The 21,506-nt window shown below is 52.9% G+C and overlaps 1 protein-coding gene across 4 annotated transcripts in view; it reads left to right on the top strand.

The window, feature by feature from the left end:
* Positions 1-6,352: 6,352 nt before the first annotated feature.
* SGSM1 (small G protein signaling modulator 1) overlaps positions 6,353-21,506 on the top strand; it is a 35,123-nt gene continuing 19,969 nt past the window's right edge. For all 4 annotated transcript variants that reach the window (XR_011338686.1, XM_069871407.1, XM_069871408.1 and 1 more), the window contains exons 1-3: positions 6,353-6,372; positions 7,164-7,207; positions 17,414-17,489. Coding sequence is in view for 3 of the 4 variants with exons in the window: in XM_069871407.1 (XP_069727508.1) it covers positions 6,360-6,372; positions 7,164-7,207; positions 17,414-17,489 (133 nt within the window). In the remaining variant the exon portion in view is untranslated. The remainder of the gene's footprint in view (positions 6,373-7,163; positions 7,208-17,413; positions 17,490-21,506) is intronic.

Here is a 21,506-nt window from a genome sequence, read left to right as displayed (position 1 = left end):
TTTATTGGCAGGGGGGGTTGAAACTGGATCATCTTTAAGGTCCTTTCCAACCCCAACTGTTCTAGGGTTCTATGATTCTATTTGGAGGGTGTCAGGCTGGTTCCTTGTGCTGGACCCTGCGCTGGTTGGGGAGCGAGTGGAGACTGGGGGGGTCCCAGCATGACCCCCTCTCCGTGAGTCCGTCTGCACGTGGCTTTGCGGGTGCCGCTTTCCACAAGCCCTGCACACAGGTAGATGAGGGACAATTAATCTCCTGTGGGCTTATACGGGATTTGTGTCACTCCTGGGACTTTGCAAAGCCGTGAATTTCGGTTGCAATCCTTGTGATACGGGTTAGGAAGGAAAGCCAGGGCTGCGTGCAGCTGCTGGGGCTGCGGGAGCCTGGCAGAGGGGCTGCAGCCACCCAGGCTTTTCTGTTATCCCTCGCTTAGCGATGAAGGTGAGAAATCCCCTTTGCTGAGGAGCATTCTGGGGGGAACAAGGTTTAATCTCCCCGACTAAGGACCATCTTAAGGGCATAAACGACAGAGCAGAGGCAGCCGGTGCCATAGCAACTGTGCAGAAAGAATGGCTTTTTCTCTGTGGCTGACCCTTCTTTTCCCTAGGGGGACTACCTGCAACCGCTCCGTGTGCTGAGTATGGAGAGCCTCCTGCACCCAGGTCTTGCTCCCCATTCAAGAAGTCTCAGCTGCTGGGACCAGTGTCACTCCCAGCCCCAGGAGGAGTTGGCTGCGCTGGTGGGGAGATGGGCCGTGGTGGTCTGCGGGGAGCAGGAGCCCCAGAGCATCCCCCAGCGTGGGACGCCAGCGTGAGTCCTCCCCCTGGGTGAGAAGCAGCAGTTGTTCAAACACTGGCATCTTCTTAAAACTAAGCTGTTTGCTCTCCTGAAGAGCCTTTAGAAGGCTGGATGGGGCTTGGAGCCCCTGATCCAATGGGAGGTGTCCCTGCCCAGGGCAGGGGTGGAACTATATGGGCTTTGAGATCCCTTCTGACCCAAACCATTCTGTGATTTTGTGATTCTCCACATTGGTCTTTTAAATTACATGTGATGAGAGGCCCAAGGTGGGCTTTGTACTCACGCCTTGGGCAGAGCTGGGCATGCAGGAACAGCAGCATCCAGGCACAGCTATAGCTAATCCCAGAGCAGCCCCAAACCGGAGCTGCATGGTGGTTCTTCAAGGGAGGGATGCGCAGCCTGCATGCAGATCTCTAAAAGCTCTCTATGCTGAGGCCGTGACCAGCATCACTTTCCAAGCAAACTGATGCTGCTCTGCTCCAGCCAAGCCGACGTACCGCACCGTCGATTCGATGCCGATGCTGCTGTTCCAGCATTCTCCATCCCTGACAGACCCCAACGGGTCCTCACTGGTGAATGAACCACAAATGCACCCAGCGCTCCCATTCCACTCCCCCAGCTCCCACCTTCTCCTTGGGTGCCTGATCACCCTCCCGTGCCGCTGCCTCTCCGTGCTGACCCGCTGATGTGGTTGTGTCCTCTCCAGCATCAGGTCAAGGCTGTCGCTGTCAAATCAATGAAAAGAGAGCTTTGAAATCTCATTTTTTTTCCTAGAAGCTGCAAGCTGGAAAAAACATCACAGGTTCTTGGGGCTGTTGGAGATGGTTTTCATCATGAGGAGCTGTGCTCCTAGACCCAGTCCTGGTGCCCTGTGAGCACTGAGCTCCCAGCTTTGCAACCTGCTGGAGAGAAGAGTTTTCCTCAGAGCTTTGTTTATTCTTGTCCCAGTGTTCCAAACTTGGATAAGGAGCTGTGTGCGCTGGTCCAAACTGGCCCACCAGCCGTACCGTGTGGGGCTCTGGGTGCTCACCACATGTCAGATGGGCAGGTATTTTGGGGTAAATTATCATTGTTTTGCTATTGTAGCCAAGTATTTTTGTTCATCTTCTGCATTCAATTAGAAGCATTTCAGGGAGGCTATGGAGGCTGTGTAGTACTTGAAATAATACCCAGCTGAAGTCAGGAACGCTGGATCCAATTGCTTTGGCTGGTGGCGGGGCAGCCGCCAGGCAGCTACAACAGGGTCTTCGCCTCTTATTTACTCAGAAAATAAATAATCTCACACTCTGAAAGCCGGCTGCTCCCTCACACATCACCCAGAGCGCTGCCTAAGCGCCCGCAGCATCTTGGTGAGACGTACTCTGCGCTCTCCTTTCATCAGTTTAGTTTTGCTTTTTCCTGTTATTTTCTTTACTCAGAGCACAAATCACTTTCGATTCAAAATGTGTAGTTTAAACCAGCCCAAATCAGATTTAAATTTGAATTTCCATCGAGTCCGGAGTTGATTCTAAACAGCATGATTATTTGATTAGCAGATTGCTTTTATCCTACCTGCTCACCCGTGCAATGAAATGCAGAGAAGTGAATTGCGGTCTTAAAACACCGATCCTGTTTAAGCCACAGAGGCAGCAGTGGGAACTTTAATTTAATTAGCATGATACTCAGAGATGTAACTTAATCACATTAAGTATAGTTCAACGTGCTCTCATTTAAGCTCTCCAGACTTTAGAAAACAGGGGCCAATTGTTTCCCACCCATCTAATCCAGGGAAAAGCAAACTTTTCCAAGGCAAAGGAACCAGCTAGGCTTGTGGAGGTTGAGGTCTTGTCCCTGTGCTTGTTTCAGCCAATTTCTCCCTAGAGGGAGACAACAAATTAGTAATAACTCCCACACCCTGTATAGCACACAGTTTGAACCCCTCCAGGGATGGCGACTCCACTGCCCTGGGACGGTCTCATCGAGGGCTGCAGAAGCTTCAGAGAGACCACAGCATGCAAGGTGCAGCGTGTAACACGTCCGTGCTGTGCCCTGGTCCCTTTTCCATCTCAGCATCCTGGTGCAAAACCACGGCCGTGCGCTGTCCCAGCCACAGCTCGGGATCAGGGGGGCAAGTGCGCTGCCTCTGCCCTCGGTAATTTGAGTCACTGTTGGTATCTGATGGTGCTCCTTCATGGTGTTTTATGAGGCTGTGATGCCTTCATTATGATTGTTTATTAGCTTGTCTTAATTGCCTCTGCAAGACTGTAGGACCTGCGGTCATCAATAAATGGCAGGCAGGGCTGCAGAGCAGAGGAGCTCCGTTCAGGCACCGCGTGAGCCCTCGGGCAGGGGCGAGCTGCAGGCTGGGCAGGTTTCAGCCCTCAGCATCTTCGATCCTGCACCTCCTGCCCCCTGTTGAAGTCCATAGGGTCCCCCTTTTGGACCCCATCCATAGGGCTCTCCTGTGGAGAGGAGGCTGCTGGGCAGAAGAGATGCGGCGGTGCCACTTGGTGAGACCTGAGAGGCACAAGAGCCCCGACACGGCACGCCGAGTGCAGTGCCTCTCGCAGGGAGCCTGAGATCAGCATCCCAAGGGTCAAATCAACACTCCGAGACTGCAGATGGGAGTTTTGACCCTAGGCAGCAGCAACCTGAGCTGCCCAGGCTGGATCCCAGTCCCAGAGTCTTCCTGGGATCCACCTGGATCGGCAGCCACGCTCCCAAGCAAGCTCTGTTGCTGCAGCTCAGTAGCATTTGCTTTGCCACCACCCCTGTTAACACCATTTTCAGAGAGCAAATAAACAGGGAAAGCAAACAGCACATCAGGAAATAGGTTTTCTCTACCGTGGATGGTGCATGCAGGTATTCTCCTGGCCCTGGGGCCAGCAGTAAAATACAAGGAGGGGAGGGGTGTGTGTGTGCGTGTGTGTGTGAATTCTTCTCAATCCAGAGTCTGCTCTCCCTTCTGTCCTCCTGCCCAGCACTGGGAGAAATTGAGGTGGATGGTTCCTGTGATCTTCAGGGCCACCGAGCACCATCACGGAGCACAAGCAGCTGCTCCGATGCAGAGAACGCAGCCCAGCTCGTGATGTGGAGCAGAGGGGTGCTCGGGGCTGTGGGGAGGTGGGTCACTGGTGGGGCTGGGAATATTTAACAGGATGAGAACTTCGTCAAATCATTAAAGTTCGAAAAGACCTCTAAGCTCATCCAGTCCAACCACCAGCCCAACCCCACCGTGCCTGCCAAACCACATCCCAAAGCGCCACATCTACAAGTTTTTAGAACATCCCCAGGGATGGTGACACCCCTGCTGCCCTGGGCAGCCTCTGCCAGGGCTTCACCTCTCTTTCAGTGAAGAAATCTTTCCTAATAACCAATCGAAACCTCCCCTGGTGCAGCTTGAGGGCATTTCCTCCTGTCCTATCACTTGTCACTTGGGAGAACTTCCCTGCTCTCTGTGTGGGGATTGAGTCCCTTCCAAGAGATGCCAGTGACCATCAGCCAGGGGATTGAGTCCCTTCCCAAGAGATGCCAGTGACCATCAGCCAGGGGATTGAGTCCCTTCCCAAGAGATGCCAGTGACCATCAGCCAGGGCCGCCCACCCCAGTGGCTGGTGGCCACACGCTGGCGTGCGGCGAGGCCGAGCGCCGCTGCCCTCGTGCTAATGCGGTTTGTAGTTATTGGAAACCGGACTGCGAAGGAGCCGGGATGCTGTTTCTATGGAAATGTCCTGGAACAGCAAAGGAGGAGAAAAACAGGAGAGATGTCAATGGCAGCTGCCAGGCAGGGCTTTCCCTGGAGGGGCTGGGATTCTGATAGGAGGCACCTTGGGTCTCCTGTGAATTGGTCCCCAGCCCTTTGCTGCCTTCCCCGTGTAGAAGAGCATGGAGGAACCCACCTGGACAGCCAGGTGACAGCCCCTTCAGGTGACTCCCAGAGCTCCCAGGCTCCCCAGACAGGGCTGTGACCACCACAAAGTGCACGGGGACGTGCCAAGGGCTCCGAGCTGTGTGCTGTGCTCCATCCCCCTGTCCCCCAGCCCCCCCAGCTCCCACCCCCAGGCACCTCAGAGCACCTTAGCCCTGGGGTGTGGGAGCCTTGCTGGGGGGAATCCAAATCTGGGGGTTGCCCGGTGGGGCTGAACCCCTGGGAGCTGGGGGGTCTCAGTTGCAGGGTGCCTGGCAGAAGCTGGGGGTCCTCTTTGCGGGTGTCGCTGCACCCCTGGGACCTGGAGGTCCTGGCTGGGGGGGTCCTGGTGGTGCTGAGCCCCTGGGGTCCTGTTTGTGGGGTGCCCGGTGGCACTTTGCTCTTGGGAGCTGTGGGTCCTGGTTTGGGGGTCTCGGTTGGGTGGTGCCCGGTGGTACTGAGCCCCTAGGATCCTGGGGGTCCCGACTGGGGGTCCTGGTTGGGGGATCCCCGTGGCACTGTGGTGCTGAGCACTTAGGATCTTGGAGGTCCCATTTGGGGGGGTTCTGCTGATGCTGAGTCCCTGGGATCCTGGGGGTCCCATCTGGGGGTCCCATTTGGGGGGTCCCGGTGATGCTGAGCCACTGGGATCCTGGGGGTCCCATTTGGGGGGTCCCGTTTGGGGGGTCCCAGTGATGCTGAGCCGCTGGGATCCTGGGGTCCCATTTGGGGGTCCCGTTTGGGGGGTTCTGCTGATGCTGAGTCCCTGGGATCCTGGGGGTCCCGTTTGGGGGGTCCCGTTTGGGGGGTTCTGCTGATGCTGAGTCCCTGGGATCCTGGGGGTCCCGTTTGGGGGGTCCTGGTGATGCTGAGCCACTGGGATCCTGGGGGTCACATTTGGGGGTCCCGTTTGGGGGGTTCTGCTGATGCTGAGTCCCTGGGATCCTGGGGGTCCCGTTTGGGGGGTCCTGGTGATGCTGAGCCACTGGGATCCTGGGGGTCACATTTGGGGGTCCCGTTTGGGGGGTTCTGCTGATGCTGAGTCCCTGGGATCCTGGGGGTCCCGTTTGGGGGGTCCCGGTGATGCTGAGTCCCTAGGATCCTGGGGGTCCCGTTTGGAGGGTCCCATTTGGGGGGTCCCAGTGATGCTGAGTCCCTGCGATCCTGGGGGTCCTGTTTGGGGGGTCACGTTTGGGGGATCCCGGTTGTGCTGAGTCCCTGGGATCCTGGGGGTCCCATTTGGGGGGTCCCGTTCGGGGGGTCCCGGTGATGCTGAGTCCCTGGGATCCTGGGGGTCCCGTTTGGGGGGTGCCGGTGATGCTGAGCCGCTGGGATCCTGGGAGTCCTGTTTGGGGGGTCTTGGTGGTGCTGTGTCCCTGGGGTCCCGTTCGGGGTCCCATTTGGGGGGTCCCGTTTCGGGGGTCCCGGTGATGCTGTATCTCTGGGGTCCTGGGGGTCCCGTTCGGAGGGTCCCGGTGATGCTGAGCCCCGAGACCCCCGTGGGTCTCGTTTTGGGGGGTCCCATGGCGGGGTTCCCGTGGGGGGGGTCCCGGTGGTGCCGCAGCGCCGCCCCCGCCGCGGGTGCCCGGAGCTCATTGGGTGCGGGCGGCGCCTCCCCCCCCCTCACCCCCCGGCGGAGCGGGCGGAGCGAGCCCCGGGCCGGCGGCGGCGGCGGCGATGGCGGCGGCGGGTGAGGCGGCGGGGAGGGGCTGCGGCCGGGGCGGCGGCGGCGGGCAGCTCACCTCACCTCTCGTCTCCCCCTTTCTCCTTCCCCCCTTCTCCCCCGCGTCTCCCTCCTTCTCTCCCCCTTCTCCTTCTCTCCCCCTTCTCCTTCTCTCCCCCTTCTCCTTCTCTCCCCCTTCTCCTTCTCTCCCCCTTCTCCTTCTCTCCCCCTTGTTGCCCCCCCTCTTTTCTCTCCCCCTTTCTTTCCCCTCCTTCTCTCTCCCCCTTTCTTGCCCCCCATCTTCTCTCTCCCCCTTTCTTTCCCCCTTCTCTTTCCCCCTTTCTTTCCCCCTTCTCTTTCCCCCTTTCTTTCCCCCTTCTCTCTCCCCCTTTCTTGCCCCCTTCTCTCTCCCCTTTTCTTGCTCCCTCTTCTCTCTCCCCTTTTCTTTCCCCCCTTCTCTCTCCCCTTTTCTTGCTCCCTCTTCTCTCTCCCCCTTTCTTTCCCCTTCTTCTCTCTCCCCTTTTCTTTCCCCCTTCTCTCTCCCCCTTTCTTGCCCCCTTCTCTCTCCCCTTTTCTTGCTCCCTCTTCTCTCTCCCCCTTTCTTTCCCCTTCTTCTCTTTCCCCTTTTCTTGCCCCCATCTTATCTCTCCCCCTTTCTTGCCTCCCTCCCCTCTCTCCACTTTCCCCCCTTCTTCCCCCCATTTCTTGCCTTCCTTTCCTCCCTCTTGTCTCCCTCTTGTCCCCCCCATTCCTTGCCCCCCCCTTCTCCCCCTCCTTTTCTGCCTCCCCCCTTCTCTTCCCCCCTTTTCTCCCCCCAGATGTGGAGACCCGGCAGCGGCTGCTGCGAACCGTCAAGAAGGAGGTGGGTGCAGGAGCAGCCCCTGGCCCAGGGGGTGCCCCCTCCCCGCTGCGTCCCGCTCTCCCGCTGCCAGTCCAACACCCCTTTCCCCCCAAACCCCTTCCTCGAGCAGGGGAAGGGGTCGCACCGTGAGCCCACCCCAGCGAGGTGGGATGCTGCCCGCTTCCCTGGCAGGTGAAGGAGCATCCTGGGGGGTTTTGGCCTCCTCGCGTCCTCTGTGCTTTAAAAATGGGATTTTTTTGGTGGCAGAGCCACTCTCACGAGTTGTGATTTTCCACAGGCATAAAGAGAGACTCCACTGCCGCTCACCTTGGGAGCTTTGATGGGCTGGACCCTGCGTTGCAGCAAAGGGTGTCAGAGAGCTCAGCATGGACAGGGCTGGCCAGGAAAATTGGAATGTTCCCATGTGTGTTTGTGTGTGCAGTGCAAGGTGATGGCATTTCCATCTGCTCGCTCTGGTCTCTCTTCTTGGGCATCTTTAACTCTCTCTGAGTTTATCCAGTGTTGTGTGCAGAGCTCAGTGTTTATTGCGTGCGTAGCATCGTCACCGGGAGCTGGGTTTTGGGCCCCTCGCTACAAGAAGGACATTGAGGTGTTGGGGCATGTCCAGAGAACGGAATGGAACTGGGGAAGGGGCTGGAGAACAAGCGTTATGAGAGGCAGCTGAGGGACCTGGGGTTGTTTTGCCTGTAGAAAAGGAGGCTGAGGGGAGACCTCATCGCTCTCTACGACTACCTGAAAGGAGGTTGGAGTGAGGCGGGTGCTGGTCTCTTTTCCCAAGTAACAAGGGATAGGATGGGAAGGCACAGCCTCAGGTTATGGCAGGGGAGGTTTAGATTGGATATCAGGAAAATTTCCTTCACCAAAAGGATTCTCGGGCACTGGCAGAGGCTGCCAGGGAGGTGGTGGAGTCCCCATTCCTGGAGGGGCTTAAAAGGCAGGTGGATGAGGTGCTCAGGGATGGTTTAGCAGTGGACAGGTATGGTTGGACTCCATCTCCAAGGTGTTTTCCAACCAAACGATTCTATGATTCCATGGTGGTAGATGCAGACAGGGAGCTAAGAGTCCCACAGCTCTGCCACGTAGTCTGTGTGTTGTGTGTGCGTGGAGGTGGGCTGCGTGAGCCACCTGGCTGTAGCTGCCGAGTTGATATTAGAGGTCTTTCCCAGAATTAACGATTCTATGAACGTGGTGGGACCCACTGTGCATGAACCTGAGTTGCTCTGAATATGTGGTGGAGAACTGGATTGCCAGGAGCTGTTGTCATCTTCTGCCTGTGGTCTGTCCCCACAGATTTTGGAGCTTGTGATGTGTGGTACTTAAGGGGGGCCTACAAGAAAGCTGGGGAAGGGGCTCTTGATCAGGGAGTGCAGGGATAGGGTGAGGGGGAATGATTTTCAGGTGAAGGAGGGGAGATTGAGATGAGGTCTTAGGCAGAAATGTTTTCCCGCGAGGGTTGCCCAGAGCAGTGGTGGCTGCCCCATCCCTGGAGGGCTTCAGGGCCAGGTTGGATGGGGCTTGGGGCAACCTGATCCAGTGGGAGGGGGTTGGACCTGGGTGGGCTTTGAGGTCCCTTCCAACCCAAACCATTCTATCGTTCTGTGTTCTGTTTCTGATCTTACAAGCATCTTGATAACCAGCTTATGGGCTCTGGAGAGTGGAACGTCCCTGCTGGAGACACTGCCTGAAGTGGGTGAACTGGGGCGTGTGTTGTAGGTCTGGTGAGGGTGACAGCTCAGAGCATCTGCTCATCCAGACCACTTCCCACCTTTAATCCTGTGCCGGGTGTGGCGGTAAGGAATACTACTTGTTGCCTTGGCAACAGCTATTAAACCAGAAAAAGGGTATGACATTTATTTAGCATCGTGGGTAAAGCTGAGATCTCATTATTACCGTCTGTCTGTGACTCCTCCTGAGTGGAGAGAGACAAAACAGCAGACTGCACGTCAACTGCTGCTGGAGGCTGGGAGGCGAGGCTTGCCCATCGGCCTGCTGCTTAAACCACTCGGACAGGGCACAGGAGCTTCCTTCTGTTTTTGCTGTGAGGGTGGGGAGGCCCTGGCCCAGGCTGCCCAGAGCCGGGGTGGCTGCCCCATCCCTGGAGGGGTTCAAGGCCAGGTTGGATGGGGCTTGGAGCCCCTGATCCAGTGGGAGGTGTCCCTGCCATGGAACTGGATGGGCTTTGAGGTCCCTTCCAATCCAATCCATTCTATGATTCTATGGAATATTGTGAAGACAAGGTCTGATTAGAGAAGGTGGATTAACAGCAAATAGAAATGCACGTGGACTTTGATATTTGGTTGTTACCATGGTTAATGCATTTTTGTCTTTAAGACCTTCTCTGCAGTAGATTTGTGGGTTGAAATGAGTTGTGCTGTCACTGTCTTCTCTCTCATATGGTCGTAATAAATGAAACTGATCCTGAAAGCTGCAAAATTGACTATTTGTGAGCAGCCTGCAGGGAAAAGAGCGCAAGCATGACCTTGTGAGGAATCCCGTTTCCTGCTACGCAGGGTGGGAACCATAACCAAATACTCCCTGATTTTTTTAGAGCTTTTATCAGGTAGAAGGAGGCTTCTTTAAATGCAGAGCCCAAAACACCCAGGCTTAAAAGGGTGTTTGAGTCTCAACTGAAAATATTCCTCTTGCCACCCAAGCTTTTCTCCTTCCAAAGAAAGTTTCTTTTCAAATAGAGGAGAATTTTGTGCTGGTTTTGACTACCTCCAGGTAATGGCATTGTGTACAAGAATGGCTTGGGAAGCAGATGTTACCCAGGAAATACGGGCTGTGCTATGCTGTGTGCGGAAAAGGAGTTGGCTGAAATGCTGAATGGAATATGAAAGTAAACAGTTGTATTGCTTATTCTTCTGTAGCAAATTAGTTTATATTTAACCTGCCACTCAGCAAGTAGCTTTAAGTCTTTTACTCAGTAGCTGCTCTGCTTGTATCGAACATTTGGTTACCTGTCCTTTAAAACTACCATTGATTGACCACAGCCAGCTTGCCTGCTGGTGTCCCAGGGTCTTATGTTGTATAGAATACAGTCATGGAGTGGTTTGGATTGGAAGGGACCTCAAACCCCAGCCAGTTCCACCCCTGCCATGGGCAGGGACACCTCCCACTGGATCAGGGGCTCCAAGCATCAGTACTGGAAGCTGCTCTAAGGTTTCCCTGGAGCCTTCTCCTCTCCGAGCTGAACAACCCCAACCCTCTCAGCCTGTCCTCGTACGGGAGGTGCTCCAGCCCTTGGATCATCTTCATAGCCTCCTCTGTATTCACTCCAACAGCTCCATGTCCTTCCTGTGCTGTGCATATATTGTTTATTTTTTAATAGCTTGAACGGTTGTCACTCTGTAGCCGTTGACTAATTCCATCAGCACGCATCAAGGTGTCAACAATCTGTCTTTCTCCCACTCGTTAAATGAAGCGCCCCCACTACGCACCCTTATTCTCTGGTTCGTGGTAATAGCAGTGTTTTTGTGGCTTGGGTTTGGTTTTTTTGGAGTGCGTACATGTGCCTGTATATCCGAAATGTCAGGTAGCGGGTGTCAATGCCAGCTGTTTCATTCTGGATTGGTAGAAAATTGTAAATTAATTTAACAGTATTAGGATTTGAAATATTAATGCTGATGGCTTTAAATGTTCTCAAGGCCAGTTTAAAAAAAAAAAAGGCCCTTATGTAGCTGTCAGAACTATTCAGACAAAATGAAGATGAGGATGATAAGCTGCAGGTTTGTAATGAACGCTGCCGTTGGCAGAGGGACCTTCTGATGTCTGCGAAGCACCCAGGTCAGCCTTTTTCAAATGCTCCTCTATCAAAAGCAAACAGACTGCTGTAAGGCAGCCTTTCTCAATTGCCTGCATCGATCTCTTCTGAAGAGTATTACTAATCGCCGGGGACCATTTTCTCGCCTTTTGAAGATAAAAGCAGTGGTGTGCAGAAGTGCTCTCATGCTCCAGAAACCCCCGGCTTGATCTTTCCTACCCAGAGCAGGTTTCGTGCTGCTTTCCTCCTTCCTTCATCTTGCTTCTCAGTGTTGAGGCAGATGAAATCTCTGTGCCAGAGGAGCCTTCTTCCTCCCCACTCAGCCTCTCTGCTGCCAAAATGCCATCCTCTTCTCCTCGTGGTGGCCTGGCCGTTGCCATGGCAATACCTGATTTTGTGTGAATTTAGGACTTCAGAGCAAGCCAGGGTTGGAGGTTGCACCTGGTTTTGGTGCAGATAGCGTCAGGCTTTGCTATGTTTGCTCATTGAATCCAAACTGCTTGTCAGTGTAACATTTAGCACCTCGGGAAAACAGAAGCTTTGGGGTGTGATGGGTACAGAAAAAAAACAGGGTAAAGCTTTGAGAGCAGGCATTGAAAACAGAGAAATGACTAAAGTTTTCCCTGAAATATTGCAGTGTCTTTATTGAGCATCTTACAGAGCGTGGTACCAGCAGTGCCAACAGATGGCATGGAGATGCGTGTTTGACAAGCATAACAGGAATAGAACTGTCTATAACATAACTGATCTTAAATTAGTGTTACATGTGTGGAGTTTTGGCCTGAAGATGCTGCCCTATGAAGAAAGTTTGGTGCAAAATACTGTCAGCAGGTACGATTGAACTGGGTGATCTTAGAGGTCTTTCCCAACCTTAATGATTCTATGATTCTGTGCTATACATCGCTGGGATTATTCCTGTTTCCTGCACGGTACGAGATTACATTGTGGACCCTTCCACTTAATGTGATTTTGGTTTCTTTTCCAGCAAACTGTCCAGATATTCTGAGTTAATATGCATTAACACCTTCTTCCTCCTTGCCCTCCAAGGAAACTCAGCCCAGTTCCCAGCCATGAGCACACGTGGTTCCTGCAGAAGCTCTGCTGGCTGGCCTGCAAATCCCACGTGTGTCAGGTGCATGATTCCCCAGCTGCTGAAGGTGCTATATTTTATTCAGTAAGCACTGATAAATAATTAAATAAGGCTTTTAGAAAAGCCAAAGGTCTCAGTTGGTAGGATTGCAATCAATGTTTCTGTGGCAGCAAGAATATGGAGCTGCCAAGTAGCTTTAAGGGCAAGTGACTGGGAAGTGCCTGGTGCCGTTAGAGCTGTCGCCGTTCTGGGGGTCCGTGCTCTCTGTTGGTCCCGCGAAATGGATGGGGACAGTCCTTGACAGCTCTGGATGTATATGAATATAATGCATGTACTCTGAAGCTGGCAGTGTTGCAGTGTTTTAACTGCGTGGAGCACAATTAATTGGAATTATTTAATGGCCAGCTAGTAAACTCTTAGATAAGTGGCAGAGCTTGGCTGCAACTTGTAATGGTGCTGGAAAGTCTGTCTGGCACTTGCTTTTGGAGTAATAATAAGGGTGTTCATTGCTGGGAAGATAAGAAACTGTGTCTTGCAACACTGAGTTTGATAATGTGGATTTTATAAACAAGTCTGCTATAAAAAGGATGTCAGCTAGAGGAGCAAGACAGGCAGTAGGCAGGCATTTCATTTTCAAATCATAGAATGATTTGGGTTGGACCTCACAGTCCACCCAGTTCCAACCCCGTACCATGGGCAGGGACACCTCCCACTGGATCAGGGGCTCCAAGCCCCATCCAGCCTGACCTTGAACCCCTCCAGGAATTGGGCAGCCGCCCCTGCTCTGGGCAATCTGGTCCAGGGTCTCTCCACCTGCACAGGAAAACATTTTTTCCCTACGATCTCATCTCAGTCTCCCCTTGGATCATCCCCCGTGGCCTCCTCTGGACTCGCTCCAGCATATGGAGATCCTGTGTGTCAATCCACGTGCCGTAACAACCAGTGAAAGGCTTTGCAAGAAGCGTGGCAGGGAAGACTGTGACTGTAAACATCACCAAATAATCTAGAGTACAGGTTGTGTGGTGACTTGCCTGGGAAAATCCAGCCAGGTAAAAGAGGGCTGTGAGTCAATATTGCCTCAGACTAGTTAAACCCGGAATTATTGGTTTGCTCCTGATCTCTGCACCTCGGTGGTTATTTGGGACTGCTGTGATGTTTGGCTTGCTCCCCCAGTGTAAATGGCAGCTGGGAGTGGGCACAGCTGTTAAGCTCCGTTGTGGGAAAATTGGACTTTGAGATGAAGCGTAGCCCTGGGAATTTTGTAGCAGAGATCTAAACCTGCATCCCTCACTGGGGTCTGGGCGCTGTTGAGTAGGTAAGGGTTTGTGGGAAAAGGAAAAACGGCTGTTAATGAAACAACATTTTCATAGCAATGTCTCGGCTGTGATGGAGCCCAGGGAACGTGAGGAGAGGCTGAGCCCTCTGGGAGCAGGAGCCTCGCTGGAGGTGTGGGGCTGTCGGCTCCAATCCCTGGTCTGGAGTGCAGGCGCTAGGATTCCTCATCCCCTTGATGAACACCATAACACAAGAACTCTTGTATCCGGCTTTGAACGTGGGGCGAAGAGGTAAAAAAACATGTTTTCCTTGTAATTCAGATGTACACGTGAAGCAGAGGACTAGCTAGGTTCTTCATGACTCAGTGATTCAGATGGTAATGTCAAGCCTATTGTATTTTTGGAACTGGGATTAATGCTGTTGAGCGTAGACCCCTTGGTGTGGAGTGTCCTTGGGGCTCTGCTCTCCCAGAGCAGGGGTGTAGCCTTGTCCTCTGCTCACAGCTGGAGCCAGGAGGGGTGTTTTAATGTTGTGGAATACTTTATGATAACCCTCTGGAGTTTACCTACAGCTAAATTATTAGATGCTGTTTTAATTTCCTTTCTAAGAAAAGAAGAGCAAACATCTCATTTTCCTTAGGCTGGCTTTGGATAGAGAGTGGGCAGCTTCATTTGTGGAGATTGTTCTGGCTACAATATGAGAATTAGCATTAAAATGCTGGAATGCAGTGTATTTAGAGGCTGTTCAAGTCTTCTCTATGGAGAGAGCCAGACATGGTTTAGCTGGTGTTCTCCATCCCCGCAGTGTCACAAACGTGCCTTGCTTTCCGGAGAGAGTGCGGGAGCGGCATGGCAGATGGCTGCGGCTGCTGTGGGGTTTGTAATCCCAGCTGGTTGTGGAGAGGCCACGGGAGGAGGGTCCTTTGGGATCTGCACGTAACAACATGGGAGACCTCTCAAGAGTTTTATGGTTCTCTGGGTTGGAGCTGTCATGCAGATGCCAGCTGTGCCTGTCTATGGGCAGATGTAAGATTGTTTTGCTTGAAAACTTTCTGGGTCTAATGCTTATTTTCTGTTCCGAGACTATATCTGTCCGTCCTTAGCTGCTGGGGCTTTGTATTTCATAGAATCATAGAATCATTTGGTTGGAAAAGACCTGGGAGATCATCGAGTCCAACCGTACCTGTCCACTACTAAACCAGATCCCTGAGCACCTCATCTGCCCGTCTTTTAAACCCCTCCAGGGATGGTGACTCCACCACCTCCCTGGCAGCCTCTGCCAGTGCCTGACAACCCTTTTGAAGAAATTTTTCCTAATATCCAATCTAAACCTGCCCTGGTGCAACTTGAGGTCGTTTCTTCTCATCCTATCCCTTGTTTCTTGGGAGAAAAGACCAGCACCCACCTTTTTCCAACCTCCCTTCATGGAGCTGTAGACCCATCATGGCAGGTGAGTGCCCTTGTCACAACACCCTTTCTGCTTCTATTTCTTCAGGTATCTTTGAATTTTTTTATTGTTTAGTGTGATAAACTCAGTCAATACATTGCCTTTTTTTTTTCTTTTAATGAGTAGTTTTCCGTTAAGCTGCATCTCTTGAAAGGGGCTTTTGTGTGCCATGAAAGTGCAGGTTGTTCGCACTGTGTTGGCACCAAGGTGCCAGGGCAGGGCTGGCGTCCCGCTGTGCTGGTTGCTCCACAGGCGTGGAATAACCAGATGGTCGGTGCCCCAGAGCAGGCAGCCCTGCGGTGGCTGCGGCTGGGGGCATCGCATCGGAGCAGCCAAACGCTGGCGTGTGCTCCTAATTTTAATCAGAAGCTGATCAGAAGTTCATTCTCAGAGAGTGCAGGGACAGGATGAAGGGGAATGGTTTTAAGCTGGAAGAGAGGAGATTGAGATGTGATCTTAGGGAGCAATGTTTTCCTGTTAGGCTGGTGAGGCCCTGGAACGGGTTGCCCAGAGCAGTGGTGGCTGCCCCATCCCTGGAGGGGTTCAAGGCCAGGTTGGATGGGGCTTGGAGCCCCTGATCCAGTGGGAGGTGTCCCTGCCCATGGCAAGGGCTTGGAACTGGATGGGCTTTGAGGTCCCTTCCAATCCAAACCGTTTTGTGATTCTGTGATACGTCTGGCTATAACACAGCCAGAAAAAGAGAGGGATTCCTTTCTTCTTTCTGGGACTTGCTCTGTCCCATTTCTGTTTGACGGTGTTCCTTGTCTTGTTGAAGTTTAAAATAAAACCCTGTTGGAGCCATGAAGGCTAAATGAGGGTTGTAGCTGCTCGCTTCTATGCTGCTCAGTGTGTGGTGATGGTACAGGGGACAAAACTGCATCAGGTGTAGTGACGTGAAGGGCTTGTAGACCTCCCCTGGGCTCATCTTGCTGGGACGTGCCTGGTAAGGGGCAGATGCAGGTTTTGCCACAATACAGTGTTGAGGTAGAGGGACCTTTTCTGCCAGTCTCTGGAATCAGAGCCCTCTGAGCCTGGGGTGTTCCTGCTGCTGGAGTCACGGCTCCAAGGGTTGGGACGGAGGAGCTTTAGGAGCTGTACCATGCTGTGTTCGGGTGAATTTCCCAGCGCTCCAACCCACCTCCGGTCCCGAGGTCCACATCTCAATGACGTTCCCTGCTGCGAGTTCCTGACTCACCGTCAGCTCATCTGAGCTGCTGGGATACAGGTGAAATCATTGTGCGAGTCCTGCTCCTGTCGTGCTCAGGAGCAAGCTCTGTTAGTCACCCAGCACGCCGGAGCAAGGCGGCACAGCGACCTGACCCGATTGCCTTGACGTGCAGAGATATGCTTTTTCCTTCAGATCTGACTTTTATTCTTAATCCGTATTTGTAAAAGGATTTCCTCTATTGAGCTGTCAGCTGTGCGTAACTGACCTTGATTATATCTTGCAAAGGAGTCTAATTCCCCTAATGATACCATTAAAGGTCTCTTACCTGCAAGGTTTGCTTGGTCAAGTCTTGACCTGCTATTTTTTCCTTTTCCCTCTGCCTTCAGAGAGAACATCTTGATAAGCAGTGCTTCTCTTACACCCACATCTCTCAACTGTGAGCCCTTTCCCCTGCATTTTCTGAAACCAAAGATTGAAAAGCAAGATGGTATAGCGGCACAGAAAGATGAGATCCAGGCAGACTGGCATCTCTGTATTTAAAAGGAGAATCAGTGAGGAACTGAATGTTTAGGGACCAAACATTCAGCTGGTCTTCTGCTGATTTTAGCAAGATTAGGGAGCGTGGCAGCTGAGGGTGGAAGTCACCACTGCTCCGAGCAGGGTAGGATGAGCTGCTAGTCCTTGACTCTTCAGACTCCTCGAAGCTACTGCTGTGGAGTAGCCAGGCAGTCCTGGGAGCTTCTCCAGGTCCTCTGCAACCAGCTTACCTGGCAGGTCTGACCTCCCATCTTGTGTCTGCAAAAACAATGCTCCCAATTTATGTAGATTTTGCTTTATTTTCCTCCCCTAATGGTGCTGCTGATGTGCAAACTACACAGCGGCTTCCGTTTGATTGATTGCACTGGAACGAGTGCCAGTAGCGTGTCCTGAGCAGCACAGGCTCAGTCAGAGGGCAGTGCTGATTGCATTGCTATGCAAATAGCAGTTCTGCTCACGTTTGGTGCCAGGTGGGCATGGAATTCAGCACTGCTCGACAGCTCCAGTCATTTGGGTCAGCTGTGTCACGTGAAATTTGTCAAACCCCATGAAATGAAAGAACATAATACTGTAAAGGCGTTAAATATGAGATGTGGTTATCCTGATTTAGATGCCTTTTATCTAGATGATGCTTGATTCCTGCACTTAAATCCCTGCTCGTAGTTTTCCTACTTTGAAGTTTCTCTTTTTTTTTTTAAAAAATCTGACATTTTGCAATAGCTGGTGATGCTTAGCAGGCAAAGATGCACAGATTCCCCATCAGACCTCGTGCGCAATTAGATGTGATTAGAAGAGTCCGAGAGCAGAGGAGGTTTCCTTATGGACACGAAGCAAGCAGAGCATCTCATGCTGACCTCACTGCAGGGCTCCTCACTCTGGTCTACAGCTGAAATTCAATGTTTTCTCTACCTGGCATCTGTTCAACAGGTGAAGCAGATCATGGAGGAGGCGGTGACGAGGAAGTTCGTGCATGAGGACAGCAGTCACATCATCTCCTTCTGTGGTGAGTCTCTGGTGGTGGGACGCTGACACAGACAGGGGCTGGAGCATGCTTTTCGTGTTGGACTTTCCCTACCTGGTGTTGGGACTAGGGTATGTGTGTTTCCTGGGGGCACGTTCCAGCCCTGGGGAATTGTGCCAGAGCTGGGGAAGTGATTGTACCCGAGGATGAATTCTTCTGGCAGCGGTCTGAGTCCTCGAGGCCTTCTTTGTGTGCTTAAAATATATCGAGATGTGTCAGAAGAGGGAGGGATGCTGGCAGTGTGTGCAGTCACTTAGGAGACACTAGAAATAATATTTTTTAAATTCCTTTGAGAGTTGATTCAACAGTAGGTCTGTTAAGTCCAAATATTTCTTTGCTGTTATGGAATGGGAATTTATGGAAAGGAGCCTTCAGTCTGCGGGAGTGCAGGAGCAAAGAGGCTAAAGAATTTTAAATGGAGTTTGTGGCAGATCTCTGATATTGTGCAAGTTATAGGCTTCTCTCCTTTTCACTTAACCTGCTTTTTTCACCTATTTTTTTTCTACTGGTATGACAATTTTGTAAACGTGGAAGTGTTTCAGAATGGATCCATCGAAATCCTGGCAAACTGTTTTCCACAAACCTAGAAGAGCTATTGGCTTTTGTCTGTGGTGGATGCCGAGGGAGCTGTGGGCAAGGACTTTGGAGTCTCAAGGAGAGGAGGAGAGATTCTGTCTCAAAGGTAGTGCAGAACAGGAGGAAACAGCCTTGCTCCCAGTGGTGTGTGTCATGAGTTTGAGGCCAGGTCTCTGCCCGGCACAGAGCTTGGCCAGCTGGAGGAGTGTTCGGGGCAGCCTGCCAGCTCCCATGGAGCGGCACGGTTTGTGGCAGCCCAAACTGTGACTGCGCTGTGGTAACGCACGATGTGGCTGACGAGCTCGCTTGGCTGCGGTGCCCAGGCTGCTCTCAGCTGGTGGCGATGCTTTCTGGGGGCTGGGCCAGCCCATAGGGCGATGCTAGTGGTCCAACACGTTGGCTTCCCTTCTCTCTTCTGACAGAGGAAAACAGAATTTCACCATCTAATCAGGTCGGTGCTGATCGATTAGAGGAGAGTTTGCAATCAAGGTAGCAAAATTTTATTTGGCCCTTCTATGCAGCTTTGGTCATCCATTCAAACTGGAGAATTGCCTGCCACGGGCGCAGTTAATGCCCAGGTAAAGCAGCTTCTTCAGGCATGGAACAGTTCTCAGCTGAAAGATCAGATTGCTCAAAGCCCCATCCAACCTGGCCTGGAACCCCTCCAGGGATGGGGCAGCCACTGCTGCTCTGGGCAACTGGGCCAGTGCCTCCCCACCCTCACAGCAAAACATTTCTGCATAAGATCTCATCTCAATCTTCCCTTTTTCATCTTAAAACCATACCCCTTCCAATTTAAAACTGTTCCTGCTCATCCTGTCCCTGCCCTCCCTCATCAAGAGCTCCTCCCCATCTTTCCTGGAGCTCCTTTCAGCACTGGAAGCTGCTCTAAGGTCTCCCAGAGTCTTCTCTTCTCCAGGCTGAACAACCCCAGCTCTCTCAGCCTGTCCTTGTACAGGAGGTGCTCCAGTCCTCAGATCATCTCCGTGGCCTCCTCTGGACTTGCTCCAACAGCTCCATGTCCTTCCTGTGCTGAGGACTCCAGAACTGAATGCAGGCCTCCAGGTGGGATCTCACCAGAACAAAGCAGAGGTGGGGAGAATCCTCTCCCTCACCTTTCTGGTCCCACTGCTTTGGCTTCAGCCCAGGACGCGGTTGGCTTTCTGAACTGCGAGCACATGTTGCTGGCTCGTATGGAGCTTCTCCTCCCGCAGCACCCCAAGCCCTTTTCAGGGTTGCTTTCACTCCATTCTCCATCCAGCCTGGATTTGTGCTTGTGATTGCCCTGACCCAGGTGCAGGACCTTGCTCTTGGCATTGTTGAACCTGATGAGCTTTGCCCAGCTCCACCTCTCCAGACTGCCCAGGTCCCTCTGGATCCATCCCTTCCCTCCTGTGTGTCAACACCACAGTTTGGTGTCATCAGCAAGCTTGGTGGGGATGCTCTCAATCCCAGTGTTACTGAAGCTGCCAGGGAACTTCTGGGCTGCTCTACTCTGACACCACAAGCCGTGGCTTCCAGGTAAGGGGCAGCCTGTGCCTGGCGCTCTCAGCAGAGCTTTTTGCTGCTGTTCCCAGGCTGGAGCCGTGTGGCTGTTGCTGAGCAAGTGCTACAGGGGCGTGTGGAGGGGAGCAGCGCTCCTCCATTTACAAATAGCTGAAGGGCAGCTTGCTAATTTGGAGGCTGGGAAGCAAATGACAGAAAGGATGACAACCAGCTTTTGAAGGAGTTGCTCCAAGAAGGCTCGTGCAGCACCGTCACACTGTAGCACCCGCAGAGAAGCACAAAAAAGAAAGAGAAGGGAGCTGTGTGGTCTCCTTTTCTGCTTTGGAGAGCGAAGAGGCTGCTTTCGTCCTTTTCTCCCAGGCCTTCACTTAAAAGACATGCAGGTGCTTGTTTCAGGCCTCTGTGCCTTTGTATGCTGTCGACCGAATGGCATCGAAAGAGCAGAACAGACTTCAAGGTGTGACTCATTCTCTGCTGTTCTGTGCAGCACGAGGCTTCACAGCCTGGAATTATTTATAGCTTCCTGCGACACGGAGCTGAGGCACCCAGGCACGAACGGCTCGTTGGTTCCTTCTGGCTTAATGATGCCACTGCGCTTTCACTGGCTTCTGGTGTCTACGTCTTCTGGTCTGTCTGCTGCTGCTCTCTCATTTGAATAGTATGTGCACCTTCCTCGGCTTTGTGGCTCTCTGTGAGCCGGGGGAGCTTATAAATAAGCCCTTTCCTTGACAAGCAGAGCGTGCTGCAAGCCTGGCTCTGTCTAAGCAGTGCTGCCCTTTTCTGTAAGAAGAGCCACCCTCCTCGTCGAGCCTTTCTGACCCTCTGGGTAGCCAGTGTACCGCAAACCCCTCCAATGAAACCAGTGGTGTGGCAGGAAAGAGCAGTTTTGCCCTGTTTTGCCCGTGAGAGAAGGATCAAAAGCAGACAAACGCGAGTTGGCATCTGTCACGTTCACGCTGCCCTGGGATGCTGATGGAGAGCCGGCAGCAGGGCTGGAGGCTGGCATGAGCGAGGAGTTTGTGGTCCACATCAGTGCTGAGATTGCTCAACCCTGCATCCAGCAGCTCAGAGAGGCTGAGCAGAGTGAGCAGGACTTGGCTGGCCCAGCCGTGCTGCTTTTCTGCTGTCAGCACACGCCGTGTCTCGCAGCACCTCAGTTGCTGCCCACTCAGCAGTGAACTCGGGCATGGCGCTAAGCGGGGCAGAGATAATGAGAGCATCTCTCAGTGCTGGGAGCTGATGGTGATGGGTCTGCATGAAATGTCTATTTAAATGGCTCCACAGAGTTGTTCAGCTGTAGGAAAAAAATGCCTTCCCAAGCGAGAGGCGATCAGCATCTGCTGGGTTGCTGCAGGAGGCTCAGTGTGCTGGCTCTGCAGCGCTGGGTTCCTGGGAAGGAGGGGTGCCAGAAAGCTTCTTGTCAGGCCCAGATCAATAGCCAGCAGAACTGTAGGTCTGTGTAATTTTCCAGTGCTTTGATCAGGCTCTTTAATAAGTCTGTGTTTGACACTAGACATCCATCCGGAGCCTTCCCAAGGGACTCTGGCAAACAGATTGCCGTCGGAGCCTGTACGTGTGCGCATCTTTCTGTGGAGTCATTGCCATCTCCCATCGCCAGCAGAGCCGGCTTCACTTGGGCTCTGGGCAGGGAGCCTGGCAGGAGAGGGTGGGCGGCTGGTGCTTTCCAGGCACTCTTTGTTGTTTGGTGAGGGCCTGGCACTGCCTTTTGGCAAAGCCAAGTGCAGGGAGTTTGGCGAAGCCTTGCATAGGGACCCAACTGCCCAGTACCAGCCACAAGGAGTCAACTGATTCACCACCGAGCTGGGAGGGTGTCCAAAGGAAGACTGAGCTGCTGGCATTGTCTGTGCTTCATCCCCAGGTTCTCTTATAGCCTTTAGGTTTTTCTTTGTGTGAACA

The sequence above is a fragment of the Phaenicophaeus curvirostris genome, chromosome 17, assembly GCF_032191515.1.
Source record: "Phaenicophaeus curvirostris isolate KB17595 chromosome 17, BPBGC_Pcur_1.0, whole genome shotgun sequence".
Taxonomy (NCBI): domain Eukaryota; kingdom Metazoa; phylum Chordata; class Aves; order Cuculiformes; family Cuculidae; genus Phaenicophaeus; species Phaenicophaeus curvirostris.
Note: the sequence above shows the minus strand (reverse complement) of the source record. Positions and strands in the feature narration are given on the sequence as shown.